Raw genomic sequence first — 27,842 nt, forward strand, 5'->3', positions numbered from 1 at the left:
TGGAAGTTTTTCCGTGAGACCCCTGGGCTCAGAGGCGTGCCGAAAGGTAACTAACAGTAGCCCCTCCGAGGTGGAGGCTGCGCATCATCAACCTGCCTGGCATCTAACCCATCCCGGGTTTCAGGGAACCCGGACAAGCATCTGAAATCTCCAACGGGAGGGTGACCCAACAAGTTTGCTGCCAACTCGCAGGATGTCTACAGGAAGCATTGGTATTCCTCTGGTTCACCTACGAATACGCCAGTGCTGAGTTAAGATCAAAGCTATGCTGAAAGCCAAACTAAGAACGTTATTCTTCAACGGGAAGCTGAGATTTGAGGGGTCAGGCTAGACACTACATCGTTTGAGGTAAGATTCCCGCTATCTCCAACGCTAGCTCAATATAGCACCAGTTTTAGCAACGCTGGAAGTCTTGAGTCTAATCCTACAGGGGGGTTTTAGCAGTTGGTCACGACAGCAGCCCTAAGCAGTTTAATCAAGCAGGCACTAGTCTGTACTGCGCAACCCAGAGCACGCGCCGTCCTTGGAACAACTCCTTTGTCACTAATACAGGTAGTTTGATTGTCGGTCCCAAACCAATTTATCATCATTTTGGATGAAAATCGCTTCAACTGCTAGGGCACGCAGCTGTAACTAGAGTAACTTACTAGAGAAGAACCTCAGATGCTGAGGAAGACGGGAATTCGTGTGGTGCAGGGAGAGATTCAGGTAGCGCAGGACCAAGGCCTGTTTTGAACTCCACATCTGTTGAAGAAAGGCTATTTCTACCCCAGGAGCTATCTCCAGTTAAGGCGGCACAGTTATCAGCCACTCGATGTTCCTGTGTTAACAGCATCAATTCATGCCACATTAAAACACTTTCTTGGCACAATTTATTTTTCTGACCCAAACAAATAAGCCATTAGCAAGTCATTAACAATATTCTACCCTAAATTGTCAGTTTAACAGCCCTGTAAAAACATTTTTAGTTTAAAAACAAAAGTGTGCATGCTGTCGATATTAAAACTGCAGTTACTCTTTCAGGAGTACCAGCTGTTTTGTTGCAAAGCATTTTCAACATACTAATCTGTACAGTAAAGACAAAAAACTCAATTGAAGGCAGTAGATGGCTGTGTTAGGTGCCACTCACGGCTCGGGAACAGCGGACTGTCTGAATTTCTTGTACACCTCCAGGAACAATATTCAAGCCCTTTTGAGAGTTTGGTTCAGGCCGATCAGCACAGAGTAAGAAAGTATTGTACATTCGTCTCTAAGTTGAAGTGAGCTGAACTGGTGTAATTTAGGCTCGATTCCAGACGCTCGGTTTCAAGCTACTTCTTGAATAATGCCTCTCAGCTTTTTCTTATGCACGGTTTTTCATGTTAGCAATCACTGGCACTGCTTTTGGCCTTGCTACTCCACACTGATGAAAGCAAGGAGAACAAGTAAAGGAACAGAATAGGATCTTTAAATGAACAGCTTCTTGCCAAACCAGCAAGGATACCATTCCCCCTCGTCCCAGGCTCCATGGATATTTCAATCAGATTTTCATATTGTAAGTGCTTCTCGGGAAGAGAGAAAACTCTGGAACAGTGAGTATTTATTAGAATATTGTTTGTTAAATAAAGAGGAGAAAAAAAAAAAAGAAAGGGAAAAAAAAAAAAAAAAAAAAAGAGTACTGCAGGTTTAATTTCACATCTTGGCTCTGCTCTGACAAAGGAGAAGTTACTGAACTCAGCAACTACTTCTTGTCCCAAGCCAGGGATTAATTAATGCCCCTCCCAAAACTTGTACCTGTCCCGACCCACCCCCCAGCCCCAACCCTTCCCATTTTATTTCCCAACTAGACAACACTGTTGGCAAATCAAGACAGCATGAAACTTACATCAATAAAAACAACAACAACAAAAAAAACCCCAAAAATAAAATTAAAAAAAAAAAAAAAAAAAAAGTGAAGCGTGCCAACGCATCAGGGGAACTACGCTATCCAACGGTGCGCTTCTCCAGCTAGCAGTTCTGCTCGGGAGTCAGCTGTACCTTTCACAGAGGGAGAGTTTAAACGTCTCGAGCGTGCTCCATGGTGCCATTGTAAGTGCTGCAGAACCACAGGACAAGAGATCAAACACCTGAATCTTTCCCCCAGGACTTCCCTTCAGGGACACACACGGTTATCCAACCGAGGGTTCGTGCAGTAACACTCAGTAAGTACAATCCGATGCTTTAGCACAAATTACAAGTATCCAGTTCAGCACGGTATAAGGCATGTGGACAAGAAGAGCCATCAGCAGAACGCAGCAGGATCAGCAGAACAGCACTGGTGATTTGACGCTCCAGTTTGTCAGACTTTTGACCCCACCGTGAATCCCTGATTCCTACCACAGACAATGAAATGCAGTTTCTATCGTAGCGTTTCTGAGGCTATTTCTTTTTGGCCAAGTGTTAAAAGACCAACTCCTTTTTCTTTCGTTTTGATGTAAATGCAGAAACATTGGCGGAAGCTGTAGGAGAAGCAACGGAGCAGGAGGGATGTCTGCAGGTGATCAAAACTCTGCCCTCAACTTCAAGTGTCACTGCACTAAATTGGGAGATACCGAACAGGGAGTAAACTGGCCCAGCCATGAGCACTGTCACAGAATGTGTACTTTTTTTTTAAAGAAAAAAAAAGAAAAAAAAAAACAACACAGAACAAAAGGCAAACAGATTAATTATGAACCCTTCCTTTCAGAAGCAGACCAGGATTAAAAAATTCCCGCAAAATTAAAATGTTAGATTCTCCATCTAAAAAAAGTTTATACATGTGTGCTGCAAGCGACCACCACACAGGTCTGAACAGCACCTTACAGTACAGACTAAGACTTAAAGAGCTGATCTCACATTTGAAGTCTTTTAATTAAAAAAAAGAAGAAGAGGTGGCTATGGCTGGGATGACACAAACGGGACACTTCAGAACACAAGGCAGAGGCGAAACTGGCAGCCTCGCTCACCAGGCCATGGAAGCGGTGTAACGGGAAAGGGGCACTTCATGCACAAAATGTATTTTACAAAATACATATCCAAAAAAAGCAAAAAAAAAAAAAAAAAAGCCAACAAAAAAAAGAAAATCCCACCTTGCACTAAATTGCAGCACTCTTAACACTTGCTCTGCCACAGGCTGCTGCCCATGCCTTGTTTGATAGAGGAGGCATGTGAAAAAGGGGAGGGGGGAGGGAAATCCACGTTTCAGTCTATTTTTCAAATTTTCTCTCATAGGGACGTCTTCAGTCATCTGATGTCAGACATGGAGCTCTCAGAGTACGTCGTGGTCATGACAGGGGTGCCGTTGTTTGCCAAACAACCTTGCCTCAAGGTTTCAAAATACGAGGCCTGCACTGGTTTATGATACTGAAGAACTTTTATGGCATCTTCTATCTTAAACCATTCCCTTTTCCTTCCTGTGGGTAAAAAGAGAAATCAGTAGATGCAACAAAACGTTATCCTTTCGACGTTTACACATTACTGGTGGTTAGCCTTCGACCACGATCATGTGCACCAAGGTACAAGAATAATTCCACTGTGCAGCAAAGCGTCAGTTTAGAAGAGACTGGGAAAGTTTCTCTCGGGATTCTCTGATCTCGAGGGGGCCACCTGCTCCAGCCACCACACGGATGGCTCCTCTACCCCACAACAGCTATCTGCTTAGGGCAGTACATCCACTGCCCAAACAAACCAGCCTGTCATTTCCCAGTTTAAAACCACCACATTTACTTTGCTATTTGTGTGATTTCTCCTCAACTCAGATACTCATTTTAAGACAACCCACAACGACACGCACCAACCATCACCCTATTTCCATCACTTCACAAGAGAACCTCCATTTTCGGCGGACAGCACCCATTTCTGACTCTTCCCATAGAAGCTATTCCGTACACAGCCCAAGGAAAGTCACGTTACAGGTGCTACAGCACTACTGACAAACCTCGAGCAGAACAACACGTCCTCTGCCATTTGGGAATCCGACTTCAACGCAAAGATTTCGAAAGAAAACGGGGAATGATTAATCCACACTGCCCACATACATTTTCTTCTCGTCTTAGAAAGGACAGCTCCTCATGCTGCAGGAATCCAACACAAAACTGCTGCAGAGGCAGCTGTACAGCTGAACTGACTTCTCTTGGGCCGCAGAGGTTACAAAAGCACCAATTTGACCACATTTTTTTTTTTTTTCCCAAGCAAGCAAAGGACACACCACTGCAACTTTTCTCAACCGCTCTCACAAGGATTCCAGCTCCCAGAGGGATGCTCGGCTGCAGCGTTTTGGCTGCAGCAAACCAGTTAAAGCCAGCAAGCACAAAGAGCTTACCAATATTGACAGAGTCCTCCCAGTCTTCCAACACTTCTGTGACGATAAGTACGTAAACATATGTCCTGTGTTTCCTGTCCCGATTCTAGAAGGCAAAGGGAACAGGGTAACGACAAAGGTACAGGGAGAACAGGCAGGTGGGCACAGGCGACTACAAGCTGCCTCACTACGATGCTGCGGTACCGCACGTGTGGTTCCTCTCACATTATAGCTTATTTTTAGCTATTAAAAATGGTTGTGTTTTAAATGAGAGGTCTGAAAGTATTAATAAGGATTGTAGCCAAAGAGTCTAGTCCCTAACCTGTAAGGCAGTATTTGGTGGACACTTACAAATCAATTCCTCAGCTGGAAAAAAAAACAAAAAACAAACCATAGGAAAGATTTTTATCTATTTCACACAACTCTGCAACAGTTAGTGAAAAAGGAACCGTAAAAAGAGCTGTGCCTGGTACCTGTTGACTGTGCCTCTCCCCAGCACTCATCAGGTGTTACCTCACCCCTAAGAGGAGCCGCAGAGGCCAGTTTGGCACTGGGTGATGGCAGGTGCTAAAGAACAAAGGAGAGCCACTGCTCCCCAGCTGGTGGGTGGCCTTTTTTTGGCGCCAGAAAGGTATGAAAGCACTGAGAATAGTCACTGCTAACGCTGGTTTATCACTCGTGATTTCAGCTGAAGTGGAAATTGCAGCTGTTCAGTATCACCGAAAGGATCAGCAGCCATTATTTCAACTGGGATTTCCAAGTTTTCCTTCAAACAAATTATCTAGTTTACGTCACAATGAGAGCAGGAAGTGACTTTTTACTCCAAGACAGTTTTTTGCATCAAAATTTTACAGCCTCAGTATCTGAAACTTACCTCAAAAATTCCCACTAATCTTCCTAACGTCCCTTTCACTCCAGCCTATGAAAAGTTCAAAGAGAAAAAAAAATAAACATGCTTTAACAACAGGTCAGTACATAATTTCCTTATTTATTATGCAGGAGCAGTTCCTTTAGAACAGGAAGCTAATGCTGTAAAATTCTGTTAATCTGAAAACAACATGGCCACAAGAAAAATGATAGAAACCTAACACAAGCTCTAACCACGCACACATTCCCAGGCATTATTTCTTCTTTCTCTATATTCAAACAAGTTTTAATTCGATCTGGAGGGAAAAGAATTATTTGATGAGTTACTAATTGCATACCAATACAGCCTGAATGACCAGAATCTGCTCTAAAGGTTATTATAGCCTAAGCACGGATCAAATTTGCTTTGAGGTTTAGCAGTTTTACCCCTTTAAAATTACAGTTTAAGAAAATAACTTTAAAGTATGCATAAGACATCCAGTTACACCATCAAAGCAACATGACAGCTACCAGGTATTTCAGGGATGTCCTGCATACATTTGAAGCAGAAATAATAACATACTCTCAACATCGTGATGTGGCCTCCGCAACAGGAACAAGACTGTCCTTGATACAACACAAAATGCAGATGTGGAGTGAAAGAAGACTTTCGAATCGGGCACAGACACAAATCAAGAGAAGATCTAAGCAGCAGTTTTGTCTCCTGTTTGAATGTTACTGAGGATCTATCTGAGTTGCTGTCACTTCTCATACATCCACTCACCGCTGTGGCTCAGTCACTTTCTCAAAGTGCTGCTTCTCACCTCCGCTCTCCGGTGTTGCATCATGCATGCATGCAAAACGCCACCCCACTCTTCTGCCCCCAGACCCCCACCTTTTTTCCCCCCAATAATTTACATTCCCTCCTTTTTACGACTGGAAATGGCTGGAACTCATGTGCTACAGACACGATGAGATTTTGCTCCATGAATTAATTGGTCTGAAACAGCACCCACAATCTGGCATCCCCCCCAGCCGTGTCTGGAAGGTAAATTCGGCTGCCATCTCTGACAGCTGGAACACATCGTAAACAGTTCAGGAAAACAGTCCCCCTGCTCTTGCAGACAAGGTATACAGATCTGAGTATGTCAGGCTTTGTTATGTGTCGGGTTTTTTTGGAAAAAAAATTAAAAATGTTGGAGTGAGGGCAATTAAATATTTAATAAGACCAATTCCCTGTCCTGAGCAGCTGAGATACACCCTTTCCTGCTTGTTCGGCTACGAACCCATTGCTGTACAGTCATGTGCTTTCGGAATGGAAGAACTTTTTTTAATTAAGAGGTTTTCCTGGTTAAGTTCCCAGCCTACTAAACGAACACTCACAGACACCAAACACTACAGCCAGAGCACACCTCACTATTGCTTCTAACGATAGTGGTGGCAGAACTGCCCAAGAGAAAGGGATTTGTAGCATTCATAGAAATCTATAATTCTTTCTGTAATGTGCTCCCTGACCTCTACTTCTACGAAGGAGCTTTTCAACTGAATCTTTTATGTTGGTTTTGGTTGCAAAATTTATTGTCTCATCAGTATTTCTGACATTCTGCTCAGCCCATAGGTGGACCACTGACTATTAACCACCAGGCTATTTCTGGAGTCAAACAGCAATTCCATGAAGGTCAATGTACGCGTGTATGCACACACCAGCGTGGCCGGGACAGATAACTGGGTTTGACCTTTGCGGATGAGTGATTTTACCTCATCTGCAAAACCGTCGCTGCTAACCTGGACTAATCTCTCTCAGAAGTGAACTGGAAGGCAAATACTCCAAATAAATTTCAAAGAACTCCTTCAGCAGCCTTGAACAGTGGGCTTTTGTTTTTTAGATAAGCAACCATATCAGCCAGCAATAACAGAGAGGAACACAAGGCTCCCACCTTCACAACACACACCCGCGTGAATATATTAAAAGGTGAAGCGTAGTCAAAAGCTTCAGGTAAATAATGGTCTTATGCCAATTTTCTTCACCTGTGCCTGGAGAAGGCCATTGAATTTCTGCTCTCCTTACCTACCTGCAGAGGCACTGAATCAAAAGCCAGGGATGTTGTTGTGATGGTTTAGCGAACTCTCAAGCCTGACTAGAAACAAATTTATCTCCAGGCAACTAGCCAGCCTGGAAACTAAGCATGAACACTGCACAACCAGCCTGCCAGGCAGTTTATCCCCAGCTCTAAAACTGTGCTTGAAGTAAAACAGGCAGGTGGGAAGCCCTTCCTTCTGTTCTGGTTAAACAGAGAGGCGACGGAAATAACGCTCTGCCTGCAAACCAAGACCATCCTTTCTCCATTCTGCCTAGTCTTATGCACCCAAAAAGGCACAAAAAGCGACGCCAAGACAAAGACGTGCTGTAGGAAAATCACGTTGAATTATCATTAGACAACCCGACAAAGTGCTAAGGTCGTCCTCACGTACAAATTTACCACATCTAGCAGTAAATGGTGACATAAATTAACGGTTTGATTCAAACAAACATCGGGCTGATTTTATAAAGAGAGTTCTTAGCGAAGACTGCGAAGCACATCAACCAGCCTGGAGACCAGCAGCACTCTCATCCTATTTTATGGGTATAGTGGACTTTAAAGACAACATAGAGGAGGACATCCCACACAGACCGAACAGATCGTTACACACCTATTTTTGATAAAGCACTTAATTCACACACAAATAGCGAAGTTGTAGTCTCTGTACAACCACATGGGTTAATGGAACAAACCAACAAACATGGAAGTGGAAATCAGTCTCTCACAAGTTTCTAACATCAAAGTTGCCCAAGACATCCAAGAAAACAATCTATAGCTGTCACCACTACCAAAGCAAGCTAGACCACGAGCAACAAAACTGCCAGGCTCCATCCCCTCCTCCCTGGGCCAACCCCTCAGCACCTTCCCGACTCATCTTCACTGCAGGACAACGAGCATTTTCTTGGAAAGTTAAAAGCACAATCACAGGCTCATCCAGGATTGAAGCTCGATCTACATCTTAATTTGCACCAGATGACTCAGGAATTTTCTCCTCGGTAGTAAACGGACTGAGAATCCTCCGCCCTCGTGGGCCACAACAGTGAAGTGTCTGGCAGAGACAGCACGATTTATTTGGGCACATATTCCCCCACCAAGCATTTGAAGCGCTGCACACTGAGCCCGTGCTGCAACCCTCAAAATACACGCACAGCCTAGGAGGACGCTATTAAACCTATCAACAAGGGCCAGGAGAGCACCAGCACCAACTGTTCCATCTGCAGGCGTGAAAATGAAGCAAATCAAATCAAACGACAGCGTTCCCCAGGAAGAGGCACACTCAGGTGTACAAGAGGACAGACAGAGCTTGCCAAATGAACTTCTTTTTCACTGCTCTGCAGATCCAAATCCGTTTCCAGTGTCCGAGGCAGCCCTCATGGGAGGGAAAAAAGATAGAACTGGCAAGAGTGCCTCACTGTCACAGCAACAGCCAGCTGCCCCCAACCAGCACAGGGCTTCAAACCGCTGCCACACGCCCAGAGGGGTGGGCTGGGCGTTCAGGACAAGGAACAAAAAATCTGGAGGAAATGAAGCTTTACTAGTTCTGCTGCTCATGGAACAACTTGTTTTAATAAAGAAAAATTACTGAAGACATCCAAGAACAGCAGGTTCAGGTTTCAAAGCTCAAAATAAGTTCGGGTCAGATGCAAAAAGCAGCCTGCAGCAACACCATCTGTTCCTAGGGACAGCTTTTATTTCCTTCCATCGGAGCTAAGGAAAATGTGGGTTGGAATCTCAGCTATTTTACTTTGCTCTATTAGGCTCAAAGCCTGCATCTACTACAGATTACTGCTGGGCTAGAGGGCTGTGGTAAAACACCCAAATCTTTGCTCTAATACTTGCAGTGAAGGTAGTAAATCACACCCATAAAGACTGCTAGCTTAGACAAGTTCTAAATATGCCAATTACAGACCTACCAGGCAAATTTTCTTGCTGGCTCTACTGTGTCTCAGAGAGGGTTATACTTCTGCATCTAATCCTTTACTGCATTGTAACCAACATATGCTTTTACATTTGTGAAACAGAAATTAAATATCATGGGAATGAAGACCTCTATGACACCGCACCCATTTTTATGAAGTTCGAGTACACACGGTAACAGACAGCAGCGAACTTGGTCCACTATTTCCACTGAATATGACTAAATCTAGGAAGAGTTCAACACCACCAGCTCAGTCGGCCACCCATGGTCCTTGCAATATTTAAAAAAAAAAAGTCTTCCTATTTTAGAACTGAATGATATCAATATTCATATTCTAAATCACTAACAAAACACATGAAACAGAAAAGACTATTTATAAAGCATGTTTAAGAGGGGAAAAGAAAAAAAAAAAAAAAGAGGTCTAGCAACCAGATCAAAGTACTATCACGATGGACTATTTTTGATATTGGCATCAATTGCCTGTTTGATCACAGATCAAGCACAATTTCTCTGGCTTTTGATTCCCATGAAGAAAGCACGACTAACACTCCCATAATTTTACAGAACTTGACATTTACTAAGTATGTAAAGGTCAGAATGTGAAAGATGCTCTAAGTGCAAAATGAAATGCCTTTGGGTTTAACAGATGAGTGTGGAGGCTTTTTTCAAAGTCACTCTATAATAAGTTTAATTTAAGCATCTAGTTCTAAAACATGTTCTTCACCAGTTGCTCACACCCATAAAAAAAACTCTTATTCCTAACACAAAATTAATTTTGGGGAGAAAATGCAACAGCAAAAAAAAAAATCCAAGAATGAAGAAGCAAGAAATACACTACATTGGCGCTAAGGACTGCTTTAAAAGCACACACGACTTTTCTAGAAGGCAAACCTTAGAACATACCTGGAGTTTACAGCTGCACAAGGCTAACTACATCATTTTTCAACAATCTGTCAGAAATAAGTGGTTTTATTCTAAAAAGGCCGCTCTCATTCAGAGCTAGCATGCTTGTCTACTGCCACTTTGCCCGAAAACAATGCCCAAGAACTCAAGTCACTTCAAATTTTATGCAGACAACAGCAAGCATGACAAGTGTTGGTACCTGTCTACTTCAGTACTTCTGCTGGTACAGATTAATATAGATAAGGACTATCTCAAACTAGGACAAGGACTTCTAACTCAAACTAGGACAGAGGGATCACAGGTTTCACTCAGAATCAACATTTCATTTTCAGAAGAGTCTTCTAAAATTTTGAGGGAAAAAGTCAGATTTCTTTATATGACAATTACTCCAGCAATAACATGGATAAACCCAAACACATACGCAGTGAAATTAAAATCCGTGAATGCAGAAGTTAAAAATCTTAGTTTAGGGAAGCATGTTTTAAAAAGAAAATGCACACCACGCAAAAAAGAATGAATCGAGAAAAAACAGACTATTGTCATCTTCAAAGACCAAAAGCAACTGAAAGGGTAATGAGTCCTTGCAGCTCTTCCAACTGTCTCTTATTAAAATGGAAAAGGCATACCAAAGTCAGTGAAAGAAAGTCCACAAATTTCTCCCACAACTTTGACCAGCATGCAAACCACCTGGTTTTAGGATAGAAATTACTTTCGAGTTCATCGACTTGGAGGAAACTGGATTTTTCCTCTCCCAACACAAGCAGCGGACTCTACCTGCTCAGCTCACCCCGTGACAGACATGCCTGTCCCTGGGGAGAAGCAAAGACACCAAACGTACTCAGAAATCAGTCTCAGCTACAACCTACCTGAAAAAGCCTAGATTCACACGAAAGGATGCACAAGGATTACCAGCTAGCCTGCACGCAGCCTCCCAAAACACCTCCCCTGCCGAACAACTAGCACTTTGGTGGGGCAAACTGGGCGCACGAGTCTTTTACAGCGGTAACATAACACACAGCCCCCAGCCGCACCGTACAGCAAACGGCTTAAGACAGTGGATGTACATTATCATTTTGTGTGTGGCTCACGAGCAGCGCCCTGGAACACAAACCTAGCTGAAGGAGGCCCCACACACCGAAAAGCTCGTCTGTTTTCCACCCGTGTCAGCTCGCCTCGCCACGAGCTGCACAAGTAACGCTCAAGTAATTTTATACGCATGACAGGCTGCTCTTCTGCAGACGGCTTGCAGGAAAGCCTTTATCATTACAGGATCTGATAGCTCCACTTCAGAATCCCACCCTGCGTTCCCATCACATGCTGCTAGGTGTCGTGGGGGTGAGCCGTTGGGGTAAATCCTGCCGCTTTTGGAGCTCTCGGTGTTTACTGTTTGCCGAGTGGCATTCAAGCAGATAGGTGCTTCGCTGGGAATGACTCAACCCTGCCAGGCTGCCACAGTTTGAATTACATTCTCATTCGGCACCGGTCCACGTGAGCGAGGGAACACCAGCTGAGCGAGAGGGGATTATCTCAGCCAGCCCAAACCAGTTTCTTCCCTGCAGACTGAGCCCATGCCAAGGCTTCCTTTCAGCCACCGAGCTGTCATGGAAAGAGAGCGACTCTTCCAAGGCGCTGCGCTGCCCAAGGAAGGGAGGGTCGATACAGATTTATTTTAAGGGTTTGAAAGGCGAAGCCACGCATCTCCTGAATGAACCCTTGACTTCTGCATCAAATAACTTAATTATTAATAATGATTGGGTTGTAAAGCAGGAGTCTGCAGCTAAAAATATTTCTACTGTTCTGGTTAAACTCGCTTTGGCTTGTAATGTGTTTGAAAGATCGCCCAGTTACTAAAAAAGCACGAGCTGTATTACGAGCTGGAAACAAAATTTGCAAGCAGCAATACCCAGTACTAGAGGGACCTAAAGTCACTTAAAAAAAATAAACTTTGACTGTATAATCTCTCACGTCTCTCTGACAAACTGCTAGATTATGAAAACACCCAAAGAGAAACACGCAACTCGGGAACTGCCACATTAGATTAGTCCAAAGGCCCAAATATTCAGCATTTTGTTAGACAGCAGCAGGTACTTCCAAATACTTCGGAGAAAAACCTTCATATACCAGACAATTAAATAAAGCAACTACTGGGGAAGCTTCCTCCCAAGTCCCATCAGTTAGCTCCTGATTTCTGTTCTGCAGCACAAAGGTTTATAACCCTCTTGAAAGCATTTTTAATCCTGCTTTATATAACTGTGAACCTACCTGATCATCCATATATAATCATTTAATAGTTTCTGAATCCAAGCATCTCTCCAATTTGATAACATTTAGAAGCCAATTCGAAAGACAGGTTTTACGTACAATGTAGTCAACTGCCATTTGCTGTCTTGAAATTCCTTATGAAGAATAAAATTGTTCCTCCAGCTTTAAGAGAAAAATACGCCTTCTCCATACAGATCATCCATCTGTGTGAAATAGCTTCAAGTAAAAAACAAACCAAAACAAAAACCTGAACACATTAGGAATTGTTGCTTGTAACTCTTACATCAATTTCTCTTATTCACATAAAACTCAAAGGATGTATTAGACCAAAAGGTAGTGAGGTCCCTATACTTGGAGTGTCTTTAGTGGCTCAAGGTTTCGTTTCTACCTTCTAGCCCAGCATTAGATAGCTCCATGAAAGCACAGCTGTTTTTTTGAACTTCTCTGAAGAAACTGTTCTGCATACAGAGAAAACAAAATGGAGAATATCACCGTATGTATTGAAATGACTATAGCTTAATTTTATCTATTTTCAGTTAAAGGTATCAGGTGAGGAAAAGTTCATTCCAACTGAGAGCCTTAATTACATTCCTATGCCATCTCTGTTGAGGACTCAGCTTCCCTCCCACGTATGATGTAGTATCACCCATGACCCTATATTCCTCTTCACCTTAAGGAGAACAAAAGTGATAAAAACAAACTCACAGAGCCTTGGCTAACCATCAGCAGCGAACCTCCAGGAGCTCCTGTTCTTGTCAAACACTCACCTCTTCACAGACTTCTCGCATAGCGGCCACGTTGGGCTCCTCATTGGGCTCCATGCCACCCCCAGGGACAATCCATCGATCAGGATGACGACTACTGCTAACCAGCAGCACCTGCGGAGAGCAGAGAACAGCTGATGTACAAACTCGAGGCAACCTCCTTCTCAGAGCCCACCTGAAGAGGAGAAGTTCTCTTTGCACCTCTCTCACCTGCAAACAGGACCGATCCAATGCGAGTCCTTGAAAACACTCCACTTTTTCCAAGACAATTTCCTTAGCCCCATTCAAGCGGCTGTGCAAACCACATTATCGGTGACACCAAGGCACTCCAACACTCCAAATTATTTCAACCATCACCTTCTCGCTGCTCCAGCAGGTCGCAGAATAAAGTGTGCCTCCGCATACCAAAACAACGATTTGCTATTTGATGCAGCATCACAATACTTACAGTGTGAAGAGGTCACTGCTGTATCCACAGCCACTACATACTCTTGACAGCTCAGGATACACATCACGACACAACGTAAGATGGCCCAGAAGCTGCCCAGCACCTTCAAGAAGCAGCTTGATTTTAACTTTATTGGTACCTTTGGCCTTGGTTGCCTCTGCAGTTACACTAACGACATATACAAGTCAGGTAACTGCCCACTAAAACATTTCCGTGCCATCGTTTTAACAAAGATTCCCAGCTTTGCAGCAGGCACCAAAGAGTTCAGCTCCGGAGCCAGCACTTGGTGACTTTTAGTTTAGATGAGGTTGTTCAACAGGAAAAAAGAAAAACACAAGCCTAGATTAAACCACTTGAAAACCCTAGGAAAAGGCTGCAGGAGGAGGACAGATTCTTTTGAACCAGGAAAATGGTTCAACCACGTTCATCCATTTTCACAGCAGTACTTTTTCATAAGCATGCTTTGTGGCAGTTTTTCTTGAAACACATTTTATTCCAGTGTAATTCTGCTCTGCACAAGTTCAGTTTTTGTTTTGTCATCTTCCAGAAACAAAAAAGCTAACTAACAATCTCAACTGGCTACAAATTTTCCCAAAGAATATCGAGACACTGTGCTTATTAAATCTACTTGCAATACATCCATGAGCAGAGATGGAAACTAAAAACAAAACTAACACTGTTTTTCAGCTCTCTAAACAAAGCTTGGTCATTAGAGTCATCGTGCTATACTTCATCATTTCACTGGCACAAAGCTTAGAGCCAAAGCGACTTGCTCCAGAAACTTTCCAACATACCAGTCCAATTAGGTTACAGGCCAGCTGTAACAGTTTCAATCAGACATTTCGAAGTTAAACTGTGCGAGACACTAAAATCCCAGGCTTTACTGTGCAAATGTTGATTCACCAGTAGGATATGAAAAGATTTGCACTAATTATCAAGAGGAAACTTACCTACAGAATTCAAAATTAAACTTCTGAAACACAAACAACCGTAAGATTTCCAGGGTTTCCCAGTTCTTTTATCTTCTGAAAATTCTCATCTGCCAACTGACCACCCTGCAAGGCGATTTTTCGTTTTCCAGGGCCACCCAGATCACATCGGCTCAGCACAGGGAAAAGAGGGGGGGCAACAGACTGGAACACGCTGGGGTGAGGAGACAAGGGTCAGTTGTGGGGGTCCACACCACAGCCCTCAAACCAGGAGCACCAAAGCTTAAGGCAGAAACCAAAGAGGGGTCACAGTACAAGCGTTTTGGCAATTGCTGGTCTAACCTCTCCTAAGTCTGGAACTAAACTCGGTGTTCTCAAGTGTCAGCACTCCCCTATCAGCAATTTTCTGTGGATCCCACCAAGAATAATGTCTCAAAGCCTCCTCCTTCCTGCTTCAGTCACTTCAACCCTGCAATGCACGAAAAAGCGTCATTTATCAAACCACCCCATTTAAATCCCTGCGCACTCCCCAATGTCTATGGAATTAAGACAAATGCATACTAGAAACTAATTAAGCTGAGTGGGCCACTAATTCTGCAGTTTCCTGACGGAGATGCTTGCTACCTGAGCTGTCTCCTGCAACGGCAGAGTACTCACTTTACAGTAACATCTCGCGGTGTTTGGCCTTCTTCAAGAGGAACACAGAATTCCTTCCCCCCGAACAGCCAATCCATATAAAAGGCAATCAGTACGCCATGCCTAAATACGGAATGTAAACTTCATCCATCCTCTGACCCTTCAAGGCTCGGGACAGCAGCCTGGTACCGCGGGCTGGGACTGCAGGGCCGTCACCAGGAGCCACCTCCGGTTTGCCAACGTTTGGCCACCGTAGGCTCAGCGCACAACAGGCTCCGCTGGCCTGTGCCATCGCATCGTGGTACCTTTTCCTCTACGTTACAGGACTTTTACTTCGTCCTGGCTCATTACCACTGCTGTACACAGAAGAGCTTGGACTGAAACTCCTAACTTCAGGTCAGCAGGTGATTCCGAGCACAAATTTAACGGACGTTTCAAGAGTATGTTTTCTTGCCAGGCAAGGAGGAATCATCTTTGTCATTTCCAATTTCAATTTGGAGTTCCAGGTCAAATTAAAAAAAAAAAAATAAATAAGAATTTTAAAAGCTGCAGAAACGGATCTTTGAAACTCAGCACAGCACACTTCATGCCATTGAACTCCTGCCACCTTCCACTTGTGAGAAAAAGTATCTGCTAAGAAAAATCCCTGTACAAAGACTCCTACAGGAAAGCCTGCTGGACTGCTCAGACTGAGACAATGCTTTAGCAACACACTAGTAGGAACCTTTAGGTGTAAACAACAGTTTTAGGCAAAGTAAATTGACTTCAGCTGCTCTGGCAGTTGAGCATTTTCTGAATAGAATTACCATGAACAACCCTTGCTGGGAAGGAAAAACCTGTCATTCTCACACTTTTATGTAATCAGAGTATTTCCTGTTTAATAAAAAGGAAATCCCATCAAGAGAGAGCAGGAAGCATGTCCTACAAGGTCATTCTTTTAAAACAACTTTAAACAGGATATTGCTGCTACCAATGAGCTCTCCCAAGACAAAGGGGCCTAGCACAAAACGAGGGTGAGACACTGAAACCCCACATCTACAAAAGTCCTGTGTCCCAATCCATGCAACGCATTCCCAGGGATCAAGTAAAAAGGTCGTTATAATCCAAACCATAGAATGGTTTGGGCTGGAAGGGGCCTGTAAAGCCCATCCAGTCCAACCCCCTGCCACAACCAGGGACATCTTTAGGTGGATCAAGTTGCTCAGAGCCCCGTCCAACCTGGCCTTGAATGTTTCCAGGGATGGGGCATCTACATCTCTCTGGGCGGCCTGTGCCAGTGTTCCACCACCCTCATTGTAAAAATTTCTTCCTTAGATCTAGCCTAAATCTTCCCTCTTTTAGTTTAAACCCATTACTCCTCGTCCTATCGCAACAGGCCCTGCTGAAAAGATTGCCCCATCTTTCTGACAGGCCCCCTTTCAGTGCTGGAAGGTGCTATAAGGTCTCCCCGGAGCCTTCTCAAGGCTGAAGAACCCAGCTCTCCCAGCCTGGCCTCACAGGGAGGTGCTCCAGCCCCCTGAGCATTTTTGTGGCCTCCTCTGGACTCGCTCCAACAGGTCCATGTCCCTCCTGTGCCAAGGGCTCCAGAGCCACCCACACCGCTGCAGGTGGGGTCTCACCGGAGCGGTTAGAGGGGGAAATTTAGAGAGAAGGATGGTGTGGGGGACAGTGCCAAAGGCCTTACAGAAGTCCAGATGGATGACATCCGTGGCTCTTCCCTTGTCTGCTGATGTAGTCACTCTATCACAAAAGGCCACTAGGTTGGTCAGGCAGGACCTGCCCTCGGCGAAGCTACACTGGCTGTCTCAAATCACCTCCCTGTCCTTCGGGTGCCTTAGGATAGCTGTTCCACGACCTTGTAGGCACAAAAGTGAGACCGACAGGTCAGTAGTTCCCAGGGTCCTCTTTTCTACCCTTTTTTGAAAACGGGTGCAATGTTTCCCTTTTTCCAGTCACCAGGAACTTCACCAGACTGCCACGACTTTTAAAACACCACAGAGAAGGGCTTGGCAACTACCTCAGCCAATTCCCTCAGGGCTCTGGGATGCATCTCGTCATGTCCCATAGACCTAGGTACGTTCAGGTTCCTCAGGTGATCATGAACCTGATCTCCTCAACGAGGCATATTTTTGCAAGGCAACATCATTCAAACATTTTACAAGCTGCCCCAAAGCCAGTGAAACGAGACCCACTGAAAAACCTCTCTCTGAAAACCATTAATATTTGGGCAGAACAGCCCAAATATTTCCAAGATAAGAAATGCATTCCCCTGCAGAAGAAACCTTTTCCCCTGATATCTGTATGGGTAAACATCAAATACGTAGGGAAACAAAGATCCCAGCTGAGCAGGTTGCAGAAGAGAGATGTAATAGTTTGTATTTCTGCCACAACAAGGCCAGAATTATTTTCTAAGTTTCAGAACTAACTTGTGATGTAGAGTAAGGCTAACTCACACCAAAAAGCCACGACAGAGAACGGAACTTACATTCATTCTACAACATACTGTGACAAAAAAAGTTATTCAATTGCCCAGTTAGACCGAATATTTTCCAACAGAAGTAAATTTTACAAAATAAAGAGTACTTTTTTTTTTTAGAGGACCACCCCATATGCCCTTGATACCTAAATTTTTGCTCATTAACTTCTTTATTACATAAAAATATTCATTTGAATATATGCTAAAGAAGGTATTTTAATCAGAATAGTCATAAAAAATATACCAGAAAGTACCTATTTTTTAAGATCAGGTCAAAACACAAAGGAAGGTTGACATTTCCATCTATAATGCAGTTGCCTGGCAAGAATAAGATGGCTACTGAGACTCTTGGCCTACTAGGGATTTTGGGAGCAGATTTTGGAGCCAAGTCTTGCAGTCTTTTTGGAAAAGCATTTGCAGGTATCACGTCACATGGCCAAGTTCTGTTTTCCAGGATTTGAAAGACAATTATGTCATTTCAAAGCAGGGAAATGAGCAACACAAGCCTCTTTGGCAACGCACAAGGCAGCCCTGGAGTAGCTTTCACACACAATCAATGAAATAAGGGAAAGGTTAGAAAAATAAGCAAAGTTTGAAGTCCTACAGCAGGGGCTCCTCCATAGTGCTAGACTGTAGCTCTCATGGTAAGCAACCTTCAAAGCACCATGCAAACAAAAAATCCAAACAAATCCAGAGCAGCCGACCAACTTTCCCTCGGAGGAGACAGGAAACATGCCGAGACATCTAAGGCTGCCGGGACCGCCACACGCGGAGCTGGGAGCTCCATGGGAAAAGGGGAAAAGAGTTTGTCACCGGGATAAATCTGGGAGTCCCTGATACACAATGTGGAACTTAAACCCACCTAATTACATACAAATCTGCTGTATTCACATCAGGGTTCCCTCCCCCCTGAAATAATGGTGCTCTGCAAAGCAAAAACCAGGCAACCAAAATAAGGCAGAGAATTAATTCCCAGCGAACAGAACAGAGATTGAGGGATTCCCAGATTCTTTCATGCTATGGTGGATTTAAACAACCACCCCCACCCCCATAAATAAAAACAGCAGTAGCTTCACCGTAAGGAACACGATTCCTAGAAAGAGGCTCCACAGAACCGTTACAGCAAAGCCAAAAAGGGCTACAGCCTTACTGGAAGCTGGGCTACAACGTTAATAGCAAATGAGTTGTGAACCTTCCAGACTTCCAGGAAAAGACTGTCCTTCGGCTGGCGCGTGTGGGTAGGACTACCAAGCTGGCAGACTTAATAAGAAACAGCAGACAAGATGTTAAATACATGTGGTTTTGGCCCAGCCTGCATTCTGCTGCCAGGAGCCAATCTATAGCTATTGGCTACCGAAACAGCCTCTGCACTTACTTTCATGCTTTTTATCAATATTAAGCTACAAAATCATGTATTTTGCATAGCGACTAAAGCACAAACCTCCCGACATTTAAACTCGTTTCACACTTTAGCATTATTTATCAGAACACAGACTGCAAGAAAATAACCCGTCTCGTAACGCGCTGTAGTGAGGCTGGTGGAGAAGATGGCTGACTTGAATGATTTTCGCCTGTACAATCTGTCTTTGTTTGAAAGTTTCAATTTAATAAGAGTCTCTGTATTCAGGAGTTTGGAGTTTAGCTGCGCTAGCGACCCTCCCATTCGCCCTATGACCAGGCAGGATACTGGAGCCGGTGCAGCTCTGTGTCCAGCATAATAAAGACCTTTTATGCTTCGCTCAAAGTTAACAAACGTTCTCACAATCCCAATATATTATTGTTACTGGACTTAATGCCTTCACATCTGATAAAACTGGGATCTCAATTCGACCACATCAAACCACCTTTAAACACTAAGACCAGCACACGCTGACAAATGGAGCTCACGAGGAGCGGGAGGGGAGCAGAGACACTGCAAAGTCATGCAAAAACTAATCTAATTTAACCAGGAGAAACACAGCCTCAATTACGCTACAACAAAACATGCATTTTGCCAAACTACTAACACAGGAGGGTCTAAACCCACCCGCCAAGGCTTCCAGCAGGGCTTCTCCCACCCTCTTGCTATTCAGGGCACGTTGCGAAGTCAGCCCGCGGTAGTACAAGTCCAGCCTGCGGTCAGCAAGGCTACGGCGGCTTTAAACATGACAATGTCTTCAGCGAAGACAAGAATACACATGACCTCAGCAACAAGCCACAGAAAAACACTCTCCTGACCATAACAGCGTGTCCTCACAGGAGCATGACTGTTCCTCAACAGCGAACATTTCCTGAGACAAGCATTTTCATACACACACCCATACCTTGCTCCGTGGCATAATGCAATTTCACCTACAACGTGGTACCTGGAAACTGGAGGCAAGAAACTAATGGCAGAAAGCTCGAAGGGGAAAGGATTCACACTGCCCAACTTGACAGAACTAAAGTGCAAGGTTTGAAAAAGGTGAATTGGAAGCAGTTCAAGTCATTTCAGGCATTTGGATCGCACCTACACTACTGCAGCTATAGAGGAAAAAATAAAGAAAATCCTGTTGGTTTTTAGGCTACTTCTTAGAATAACAATAATAAGTCATCACGTACCGCACTGCTACTCTGGCTTCAAAATATCAAGGGTCATATTACTGCTACTGCAGTTTTCTTGTGACTTTAGAGTGACTGCTTACTTTTACCAAAGAAGAGCGCAAGCCAGAGTCCTCTCCCTCCGTCACAATTATGTTTTAGATAACCACAAAAGTTATCTGCAACGTGCCTTTCACAGCTGGGACAGGACAGAGAAGACAGCTGAAACGCCTGAACCAGCAGCTGCTTGTTTCAGAAGCAAAAGGCTGATAAGGAGGCACTCCCAGTGAAAGACCCCAGCACTGATAACCTACTGCTGCCTGTCAAAACCAGTTTGTTGACCACTCGGGACTCACACAACTCGTCAAGGCGGGCTTTTTCCAGAAGGAAGGCTAGCTTGTAAACTGCCTTTTTTATTAAAGGAAAAAAAAATAAATTAAAAATGGAGTATTTTGGCCTTTTACACAGACCAAATGACTCTGGGTGAAGGCAGTTGCATATGCATACACTTATCGTTTTGATTAACGAGTCCTAGTTATAAAATAAAGCACACCAAACCCTACAGCCGTGAAAACTCGAGAGGCTTTTAGAATACAAGTAGTTAATTCTATGCATACCATCAATATACGTTATTTACACAAGAAAAAGTAACCACCCAAGACAACACAAATGAAAATAACATTCAAACCATCTGAAGCATCTTAAAAAAAACCCCAACTACCCAGCAGGTAATTGTACCCCTCTGAATTTCACATGTTAATGCGAAGTTTCTGAGAACAAAGAGTTAGTGTGCATTATCTGCTGCACAACAGAGACAGCTACAGACACAAATTCTGATATAAATACGCACAAAATTTGAAAGATCCTTGACTAGTCTGTGCAGTCAGTCTCTCAGTTGGCCTGAAAACGAACTACAGCTTAAAGAAGCCAAGTACCTGCTTCCCAACCGCTGGATGTCACATACAGCACCCGAACACTGAGGTTTACTACTCATAAGGTAGAATTGAGTTTTTTTCTTCTGTTCCATCCAATTTTTCTGGGTGACCCCATCACAGAGGTATGCAAACCGGGATAATCTTCCTTATTTCAAAAAAATAATGGTAAAATCCTGGCACATGATCATTTTCCTTTGACTGAGAAGGGAAAGAGTTCTTTCTCCAGACCTTGAGTGACCATCCCTGGAAAGATCAGATCCTCTGGCAGCAGTCCCACCTGGGTACACCCCCCAACGGCTTGTACCTGCCTCCATGCTTCAGAAGCTTGCCTGAAGGGTACTGGGATGAACCAAGCCAGGGAACTGATCAGGAGCTTAAAAAAAAAAACAAAAAGGGGGTGGAGGGGATGGGACAAGGCACAAAGAGTGAGGAGAGAAAGGTAGAAAAACCAGCTACAGCCTCTGGTCAGGCATTAAATGCATCCGAGATGACAGAGCTTTCAGAGAAGCATTATGCAGAGGAGAGACAGCGGCCACTGCTGTTAGGTCCTTCTCGACAAACCTAGGGGTGGAGCGCGCTCTCTCCTCTTCCCATATTCATCACTTTCGCTGAGTTGCAGCAGAACAAAACCGACTCAAGTCTTCAGTTTCACAACAGCTTACAGAGCTTCCAGTAAATTGAGTGAAAATTTAACAATTTTCATTCTTTTGTAGTTTGAGAAAGTACAAGAGGCCACGGAATTGCTCATAAAACTGTTTCTGAAAGCTGCCTTTATGAGAAGGCTAAACACTTTTTAAGACGAAAGCTAGGTTTTGCAGAGGTTTAGACTCTTGGTCTTGGAAAAAACTAGCTACAAGCACAGCTGAGAGGGACAGGAGAAGCACAAGCAAGAAAACTACTTCTAAACTGGCCTATACCCTAGTGGAGATGTGGTCGTGTGTTAGCAACAGCCAGGGAGAACTTTATTTGGTCTCAACCACAACCCTTTTATGTAGCTGAGGGGAACGAACAGAGTCAGGCTGAGCCATCGGAACAGACATTCCACGGAAAGTACAACAATCGTATGATGCTGGACTCCCTCTATGTCCCAACAGTGAAGTACTTCAAGTGCTTTCAGCTATTATTATTTTTTTTACACTGAAGCAAAGGCACAAAGGACAGCCCGGGAACGCTGTGTGGTCACCAACGTTGTCTCCCGTTAAAGTCTGAGAACGGCTGTATTACATCATAGCTTGGTCTAAAACTGACCCGGGAAAAGCAAGAAGAAAAAGGTTCGTTTGCATTCAAATTACTTTCCCCGACCAAGGCTGTTGTGGGGCTACATAAACGTAGCTTTTGGTGACCACATTGGCTTGGCGGGCTCGCAGGGCGGCAGCGCCAGGGCGCTTACCAGCCGCTGTGTGAAAGTTCTGTTTTCTCGTCTCAATTTAGACTCCATTCACCATGAAGAAAAGACGCCCAATCCTGGATCCTGTTCTTTCCGAAGCATTTCCTCCAAAAGTCTTTAAAAATACCAGTTGTTAATGAGCAGCTTGTCCTTTCACCAGATACAATGCAGGCATGCTTAAACCTGTAGCTACACCAGTGCAGGACTTAAAGCCAAATGGTTCCTTTTTATTTCTGTTAAAATATAACGCAGAGATGCTGCTGTTGAGCAGGCTTCCATCTGCTTCTTAATGGTAAGACATTAGTGAAATTTTCTGGAAGATTTGCTCATTGAAACAGCTGGTCTACGCAAAAAATACTTGTGTTATTTAAAAATAACACCATAATAGCAATATTGAGAGGCACAGACATCACGAGCAGTCAAACGAGTGATTTCAGAGGTAACACAAGACTCGGGATCTCTTGATCTGCACGCTCTCCTTCCCCACTTTCGCAGAAGCAGCAAATATCAAGGGAGTTTACTCCATTTGAAAAGATGAAAAAATAGCAGAGTCCTGGCATTCGGTTGCCAAAAGGTCCTTTGAAGTCTGTTCACACTCCCTTTGAATTAATCCTGTTGATTCCCCTGCTCTCCCTCCTGCTCAAAAAGACACCACTCTGCAGTGGCTCACTGTTTAGGAAACAACATGGATGGGTTTTTTTTCCCCACACAGCCCAATTAAGAAATGTATTTTTTTCCTCCATTTGAGCTTCATGTTTAAATGAATTCTCCCTGTACTTCTTTTTAAAGGAATATGTAACAAAGACATCTTTTCAGCCAACGTCTGGTCTTCCAGAAATATGCCGGAGCTTCTTTCATGTCCAAAAGTAGCAGCTTCCAAACGCAATACAGAGAGAAACGTGCAACCTCGAGCAGCATAAGGAAAAAATAAATCACTTAAAAACTAAAAAAGAAACAAAGTCAGTATTAACATGACAAGACTCTTTATTTGCAAATTTAATGTCGAAGCAAAGACATGCTGTTTTAGCAATCTCCACTGATGGCTAAGATTTTAAAGAAAATTAAATCAATTAACTGAAGGGTTAGGGTGTGAACACCTAAAGAGAAAAGGAGCCTCCTCTGTAAGTGTAAACAGAATTTTTCTTCTTTCTTCTTGTTCACTGACAAAACTGTTTAATTCAGGAATAAATTAGGGGTTCAAAGGGAGAAAACTTGTGGTTTTTTTTTTTTAATTCATAGCAGGAAATGAAGAAGAAACACAAGAGCTAAGATCTACTATTACTTAAGTGCTTAAAAGAAACGGTAACCAGAAACAGTCAGTCCTACCAAAAAATACTTCAATACAGCAAGTCTAAACTATTTATCAAAACAAGTTTGGGGTTTTTTCCTTTTCTTTTTAAATAGTAAGCTCTCAATAGCTCTTTAACCAACATACTTTGGTTCTGTTTCTTCCCCCCGCCCCTCCCTGGAGAGGTCTTTTAAATAGATCTCAGTTTCCATTTAAATAGAAGTAATAAATAATAAAACGTCAGTAGCACAAAAGCAAAATGTACTACTCTCCAAGAGAAAATGAAAACCGAGGAATCTTCATGTTAAACTATATAATTAAATATGTACAGATAACACCTTTCTTGTTCCCAAAGAAGTGCAAGTAGCCATAAGGCTAGACAAGGCGACTTCTCTTGAAGTTTAAATAAACGCCAACAAATGAGAATTAACTAAAGAAATAATTAGAAAGAGAAATGAATAAAAATCCAGGTTTCCCACTTGCTGATTTCAACAATGGGTACAAGCATTATTTAAATGGCTTCTAGGCCTTCTGACTGAGATCAGGAGCGGTATTTGTGAAAGGAGGCCACTCTGGTGTGCAGGTGTTTAGCGTGGTGTGACTTGGTAACAACTTTCCTAAATGCATTTGTTGAAAACATCCACTTCACGACCGGCTATCGCAGTAGGTACGTAACAGATGAGAACAGAGGGTGCAGTTTCAGCTCTGCACTAAATACCTGAATACCATAAATTGACATGGTGTTAGAAAGGCTGCGTGATGTCCTCAGGAGGGCAATCCAAAATAAAAGAAAACTGTAATTCATTGCTTCACTGTTTCCGTGGCTCACTTACAGAAAAGCACACGCATGCACGTACCTGAGGAACTCAATCTCCATCCCACGCTGCACCATTTACAAAGCAATTAGTGCTCCTTAATGTGTCACACCCCACCTGATTTTAGCGGGGAAATCAGAGGCCAGGCCAAACACTAACAGTGACCGAAGCTCAAGTGAGAAAACGATGCTCGATGCTCACGTGAGAGCCTCTATTGCCCTGATACACAAAAAGTTTTCCAGAGCTTCACTTGCTGCCCTCGTTACAGACCCACAGAAGCAGCAAGGCACAACAAGCGCAGGAAGGCGGCTACCTCAACTCCTGCTTTTGAAACTGGAAACGGACTTTTCTCCTCTAGGTCTTACGTACAAATTAAAGCCTGAGATTGAACCAGCTTGAGATTTTCAATCCACTGAAAGCTGCTGCAAACCACAACAGACACAATTTTGACATAAAAATTGCTTTAAAGCTCAACCTTAAACAAGCCTAACCAGCTTAACCGACACTAGAAGAAATTTGTCACAAGTTAGCGTGCCTCTAGAATGAGTTTACTCTTCCTTCTTCAAGCATCACTGTTGTGAAACTGCCATGTTAACAAACCTTTGTGTCACCAACACCGTAAGAGCTCTGGACACCAGTTCCCACTGGCCAGAACACCTAAGAGACCATTGCTGTGAGGTAAGCTGAAGCTGTATGACACTGCAAATTGAGGCATTGTAAAATGAAGACTAACAGCCAGAACGTCGGGGGCTGGAAGGGACCTTGAAAGATCACCCAGTCCAACCCCCCCACCAGAGCAGGACCACCCAGAGCAGGTCACACAGGAACGCATCCAGGCGGGTTTTGAATGTCTCCAGAGAAGGAGACTCCAAAACCTCCCTGGGCAGCCTGTTCCAGGGCTCTGCCACCCTCACAGGAAGAAAGTTTTTCCTTCTGTTAATGTGGAACCTCCTGTGCTCCAGCTTGCAGCCGTTGTCCCTTGTCCTGTCACTGGCCATCACCGAGAAGAGCCCGGCTCCATCCTCCTGACACTCGCCCTTTATGTATTTATAACCATTGATGAGGTCACCCCCAGTCTCCCCTTCTCCAAGCTAGAGGGACCCAGCTCCCTCAGCCTTTCCTCATAAGGGAGATTGCATCAGGTAGCTGTTAAAGCTACACTTCTACCTTCAACCATTCTGTAATCAAACATGGCCAAGCATCTAGCTCTCGAGAAGAATTGCCACACTTGCCTCACAAATTGTGTAAAATCGCGTCAGGAAACTCAGACGCCTTCAACCACCCATGCCAATCAGCCCCAGTATCATTACACAATACGATTACGTTCTTCTGCTTCACAGTTAGTTCAAAGTGTCACAAATTTCCTGAAAGTCAGAGCGAAGGAGCAGCTACGATGAACGCGTCACCAAAACATATTGTTTTCACTTCAGACCATTTATGCTTGAAATGTTGACACTCTTCACCATGACAGCACAGCTACAAAGGGTTTGTCAAGCCTCCTTCACCATGTTAAATAATAACTGAACGGTATGCTAATTCACTTTCCTCCAGTGAACTGTCTGCATTCCCTTCCGATTTCCTGTAGCTACAAATATGATAATCAGGAGAACAAAGACTTTAGCACAGCCACTCAGGAACCAGTAAATGAAATATGCCTGACTCCAGAAGCAGCAAAAAAAAAAAAAAAGACCTGCAGCCTATCTTGTCCCGAGCACCCCAAGCCCGTGTTAAGATGAAATTAAAAAAGAATAGCGGAAAATTGCACATCTGAGTGAAGTTTCTCTTTTCAACTTCACGGACAATACGACCACTTGGCAACACGGCCGTTCTCAAACTAACCAATCTACCTTTAATTCCCACTTCCTCCCAAGCCTCTCTGGACAGCAACTTCTGGCACTCCATCAGTCCCCTTTTATCCCAGTTTCTTTTTATAAATCCAAGGTCAGGTTTCCTCTCCCATCTCATGTGATGTGCTGGACTGAAGTTCTGCCAGCGTGGTTGGTCCACTCCACTGCCAAATCCCATCCCGTGCCACAACACTCCTTACCAGACTGTTCCACCACCCCATCATACACAATCTTTCATCCTGGCCATTTTTCTCACGTTTAGCGGAGAGAAATAAAGAAGAGGGAGAAACATCAACTTTCCCAGGGATGCTTAATTGCACCTAGAATAAAAAAAAAAAAAAAAAACAAAAAAAAAAAAAACAAAAAAAAACCCCACTGCAACCCGTCACACCCGGGCGGGTCCGGGGGCGGAGGGTGCTGCACCGGGGTTCCCGGCTTCGCCCCCGCCCCTGTCCCCGAGCGGGGTGGGGGGGAAACACACACATGTCCCCGGCCGGCCGCGGCCCCCCGGCCCTCACCTCCTCCTCGCTCTCGCTGCGGAAGCACAGGCAGGCCGCCCGCTTCTTGTAGCCGTCCCCGTCGTAGGTGCGCGTCTGGTTGGACTTGAGCTTCATCATCCTCCGCTCCGAAGGGGCGGCTGGGGTGGGGTGGGGGACGGGGCGGGCAGGCTGGAGGACGGCGAGGCCCCGCGGCCTAGAGGGCGGGGGCGGGCAGGGTGGCGGCGCCGGGAAGGACCCGCCGGGGTTCCCGCGAGGGGCGGGCGGGGAAGGACGGGGAGGGAGGGGGGGGGGGGGGGGGAACGGGACGGAGGGGGGCTGCCTCCCCGCGACAGTCTCTTTCTCGGTCTCGCTCTGTCTCCCACAGGCCGGGAGCCGCCCGCTACGCGCTGCCGCCTTTCGCCCGCCTCATCCCTCCCTTCACTTCCAGCCGCTCCGCCACCGCTGCCAGCGCTCCGGCCACCGCCAACGACGACGACCGCGACGCCATCTTGGGGCACGCTACGCAAACGGCGTAGAGCCGTCGGGCGGGGGAGGTAGCGGCTGCCCCCTGCCACGCAGACGGCGCAGCCCGGCTTCCAGAATCGCTTCCCCCTCCCTCCCCGGCGCAGACGGCGCCACCACGCCTCCGCCTCCTCCCTCCGCCTCACCGCGAGCCCTCTACGCCAGCGGCGCGGCGCAGGCCGCCTTCCAGAATAAGGCGGCTGTTCGTAAACCGCCGGGCGGCTGCGTACTGGGGCGCCCTGGCAGTTACGCAAAAAGCGCCGGAACTGAGCCCGCCCCCAGCGGCCCCCGCGCACATGGCTCGGCTTTGACAGCGGCTCTACGCAAAGCGCGCAGACGCCGGGGAGGGAAGAATGCCCATCTTGCGCAAGGCGGAGGGGGGGGGGGGGGGGGGGGGCGGCTTACGCCAGTGGCGCAGCGCCGTTGCGGGGGTCCCATTGTACCCCGCGG

The 27,842-nt window shown here is 44.9% G+C and overlaps 1 protein-coding gene across 3 annotated transcripts; it reads right to left on the reverse strand.

Moving 5' to 3' along the window:
• Positions 1-1,918: 1,918 nt before the first annotated feature.
• Positions 1,919-27,027, reverse strand: NUDT3 (nudix hydrolase 3). Of its 3 annotated transcripts, XR_015183999.1 has the most exons (7): positions 26,910-27,027; positions 26,592-26,711; positions 13,075-13,185; positions 5,172-5,216; positions 4,319-4,403; positions 3,087-3,410; positions 1,919-2,620 (listed from the first exon to the last, which is right to left on the reverse strand). XR_015183999.1 is itself a non-coding variant. In XM_086476682.1 (6 exons), exons 1-6 carry the CDS (start codon positions 27,006-27,008, stop codon positions 3,241-3,243), a joined length of 630 nt encoding a protein of 209 aa, XP_086332808.1. In that variant the 5' UTR covers positions 27,009-27,027; the 3' UTR covers positions 3,058-3,240. The 3 variants fall into 3 exon arrangements, 2 of the variants coding, with proteins under 2 accessions (XP_086332808.1, XP_086332809.1); XM_086476682.1 differs by lacking the exon at positions 1,919-2,620 and having other exon boundaries at positions 3,058-3,410; XM_086476683.1 differs by lacking the exons at positions 1,919-2,620; positions 26,592-26,711 and having other exon boundaries at positions 3,058-3,410.
• Between the last annotated feature and the right edge of the window lie 815 nt (positions 27,028-27,842).

Source organism: Leptosomus discolor, chromosome 21 (genome assembly GCF_034619465.1).
Source record: "Leptosomus discolor isolate bLepDis1 chromosome 21, bLepDis1.hap2, whole genome shotgun sequence".
Taxonomy (NCBI): domain Eukaryota; kingdom Metazoa; phylum Chordata; class Aves; order Leptosomiformes; family Leptosomidae; genus Leptosomus; species Leptosomus discolor.

Excerpts from the sequence above, each read along its gene's own strand:
- NUDT3 (XM_086476682.1), bottom strand. The coding sequence starts at position 27,008 with ATGATGAAGCTCAAGTCCAACCAGACGCGCACCTACGACGGGGACGGC. Across the intron at positions 5,217-13,074 it reads TGCGAGAAGTCTGTGAAGAG|GCTGGAGTGAAAGGGACGTT; the intron begins GTGAGTGTTTGA and ends AACTTTTCATAG. Across the intron at positions 3,411-4,318 it reads GGAGGACTCTGTCAATATTG|GAAGGAAAAGGGAATGGTTT; the intron begins GTAAGCTCTTTG and ends TTTTACCCACAG.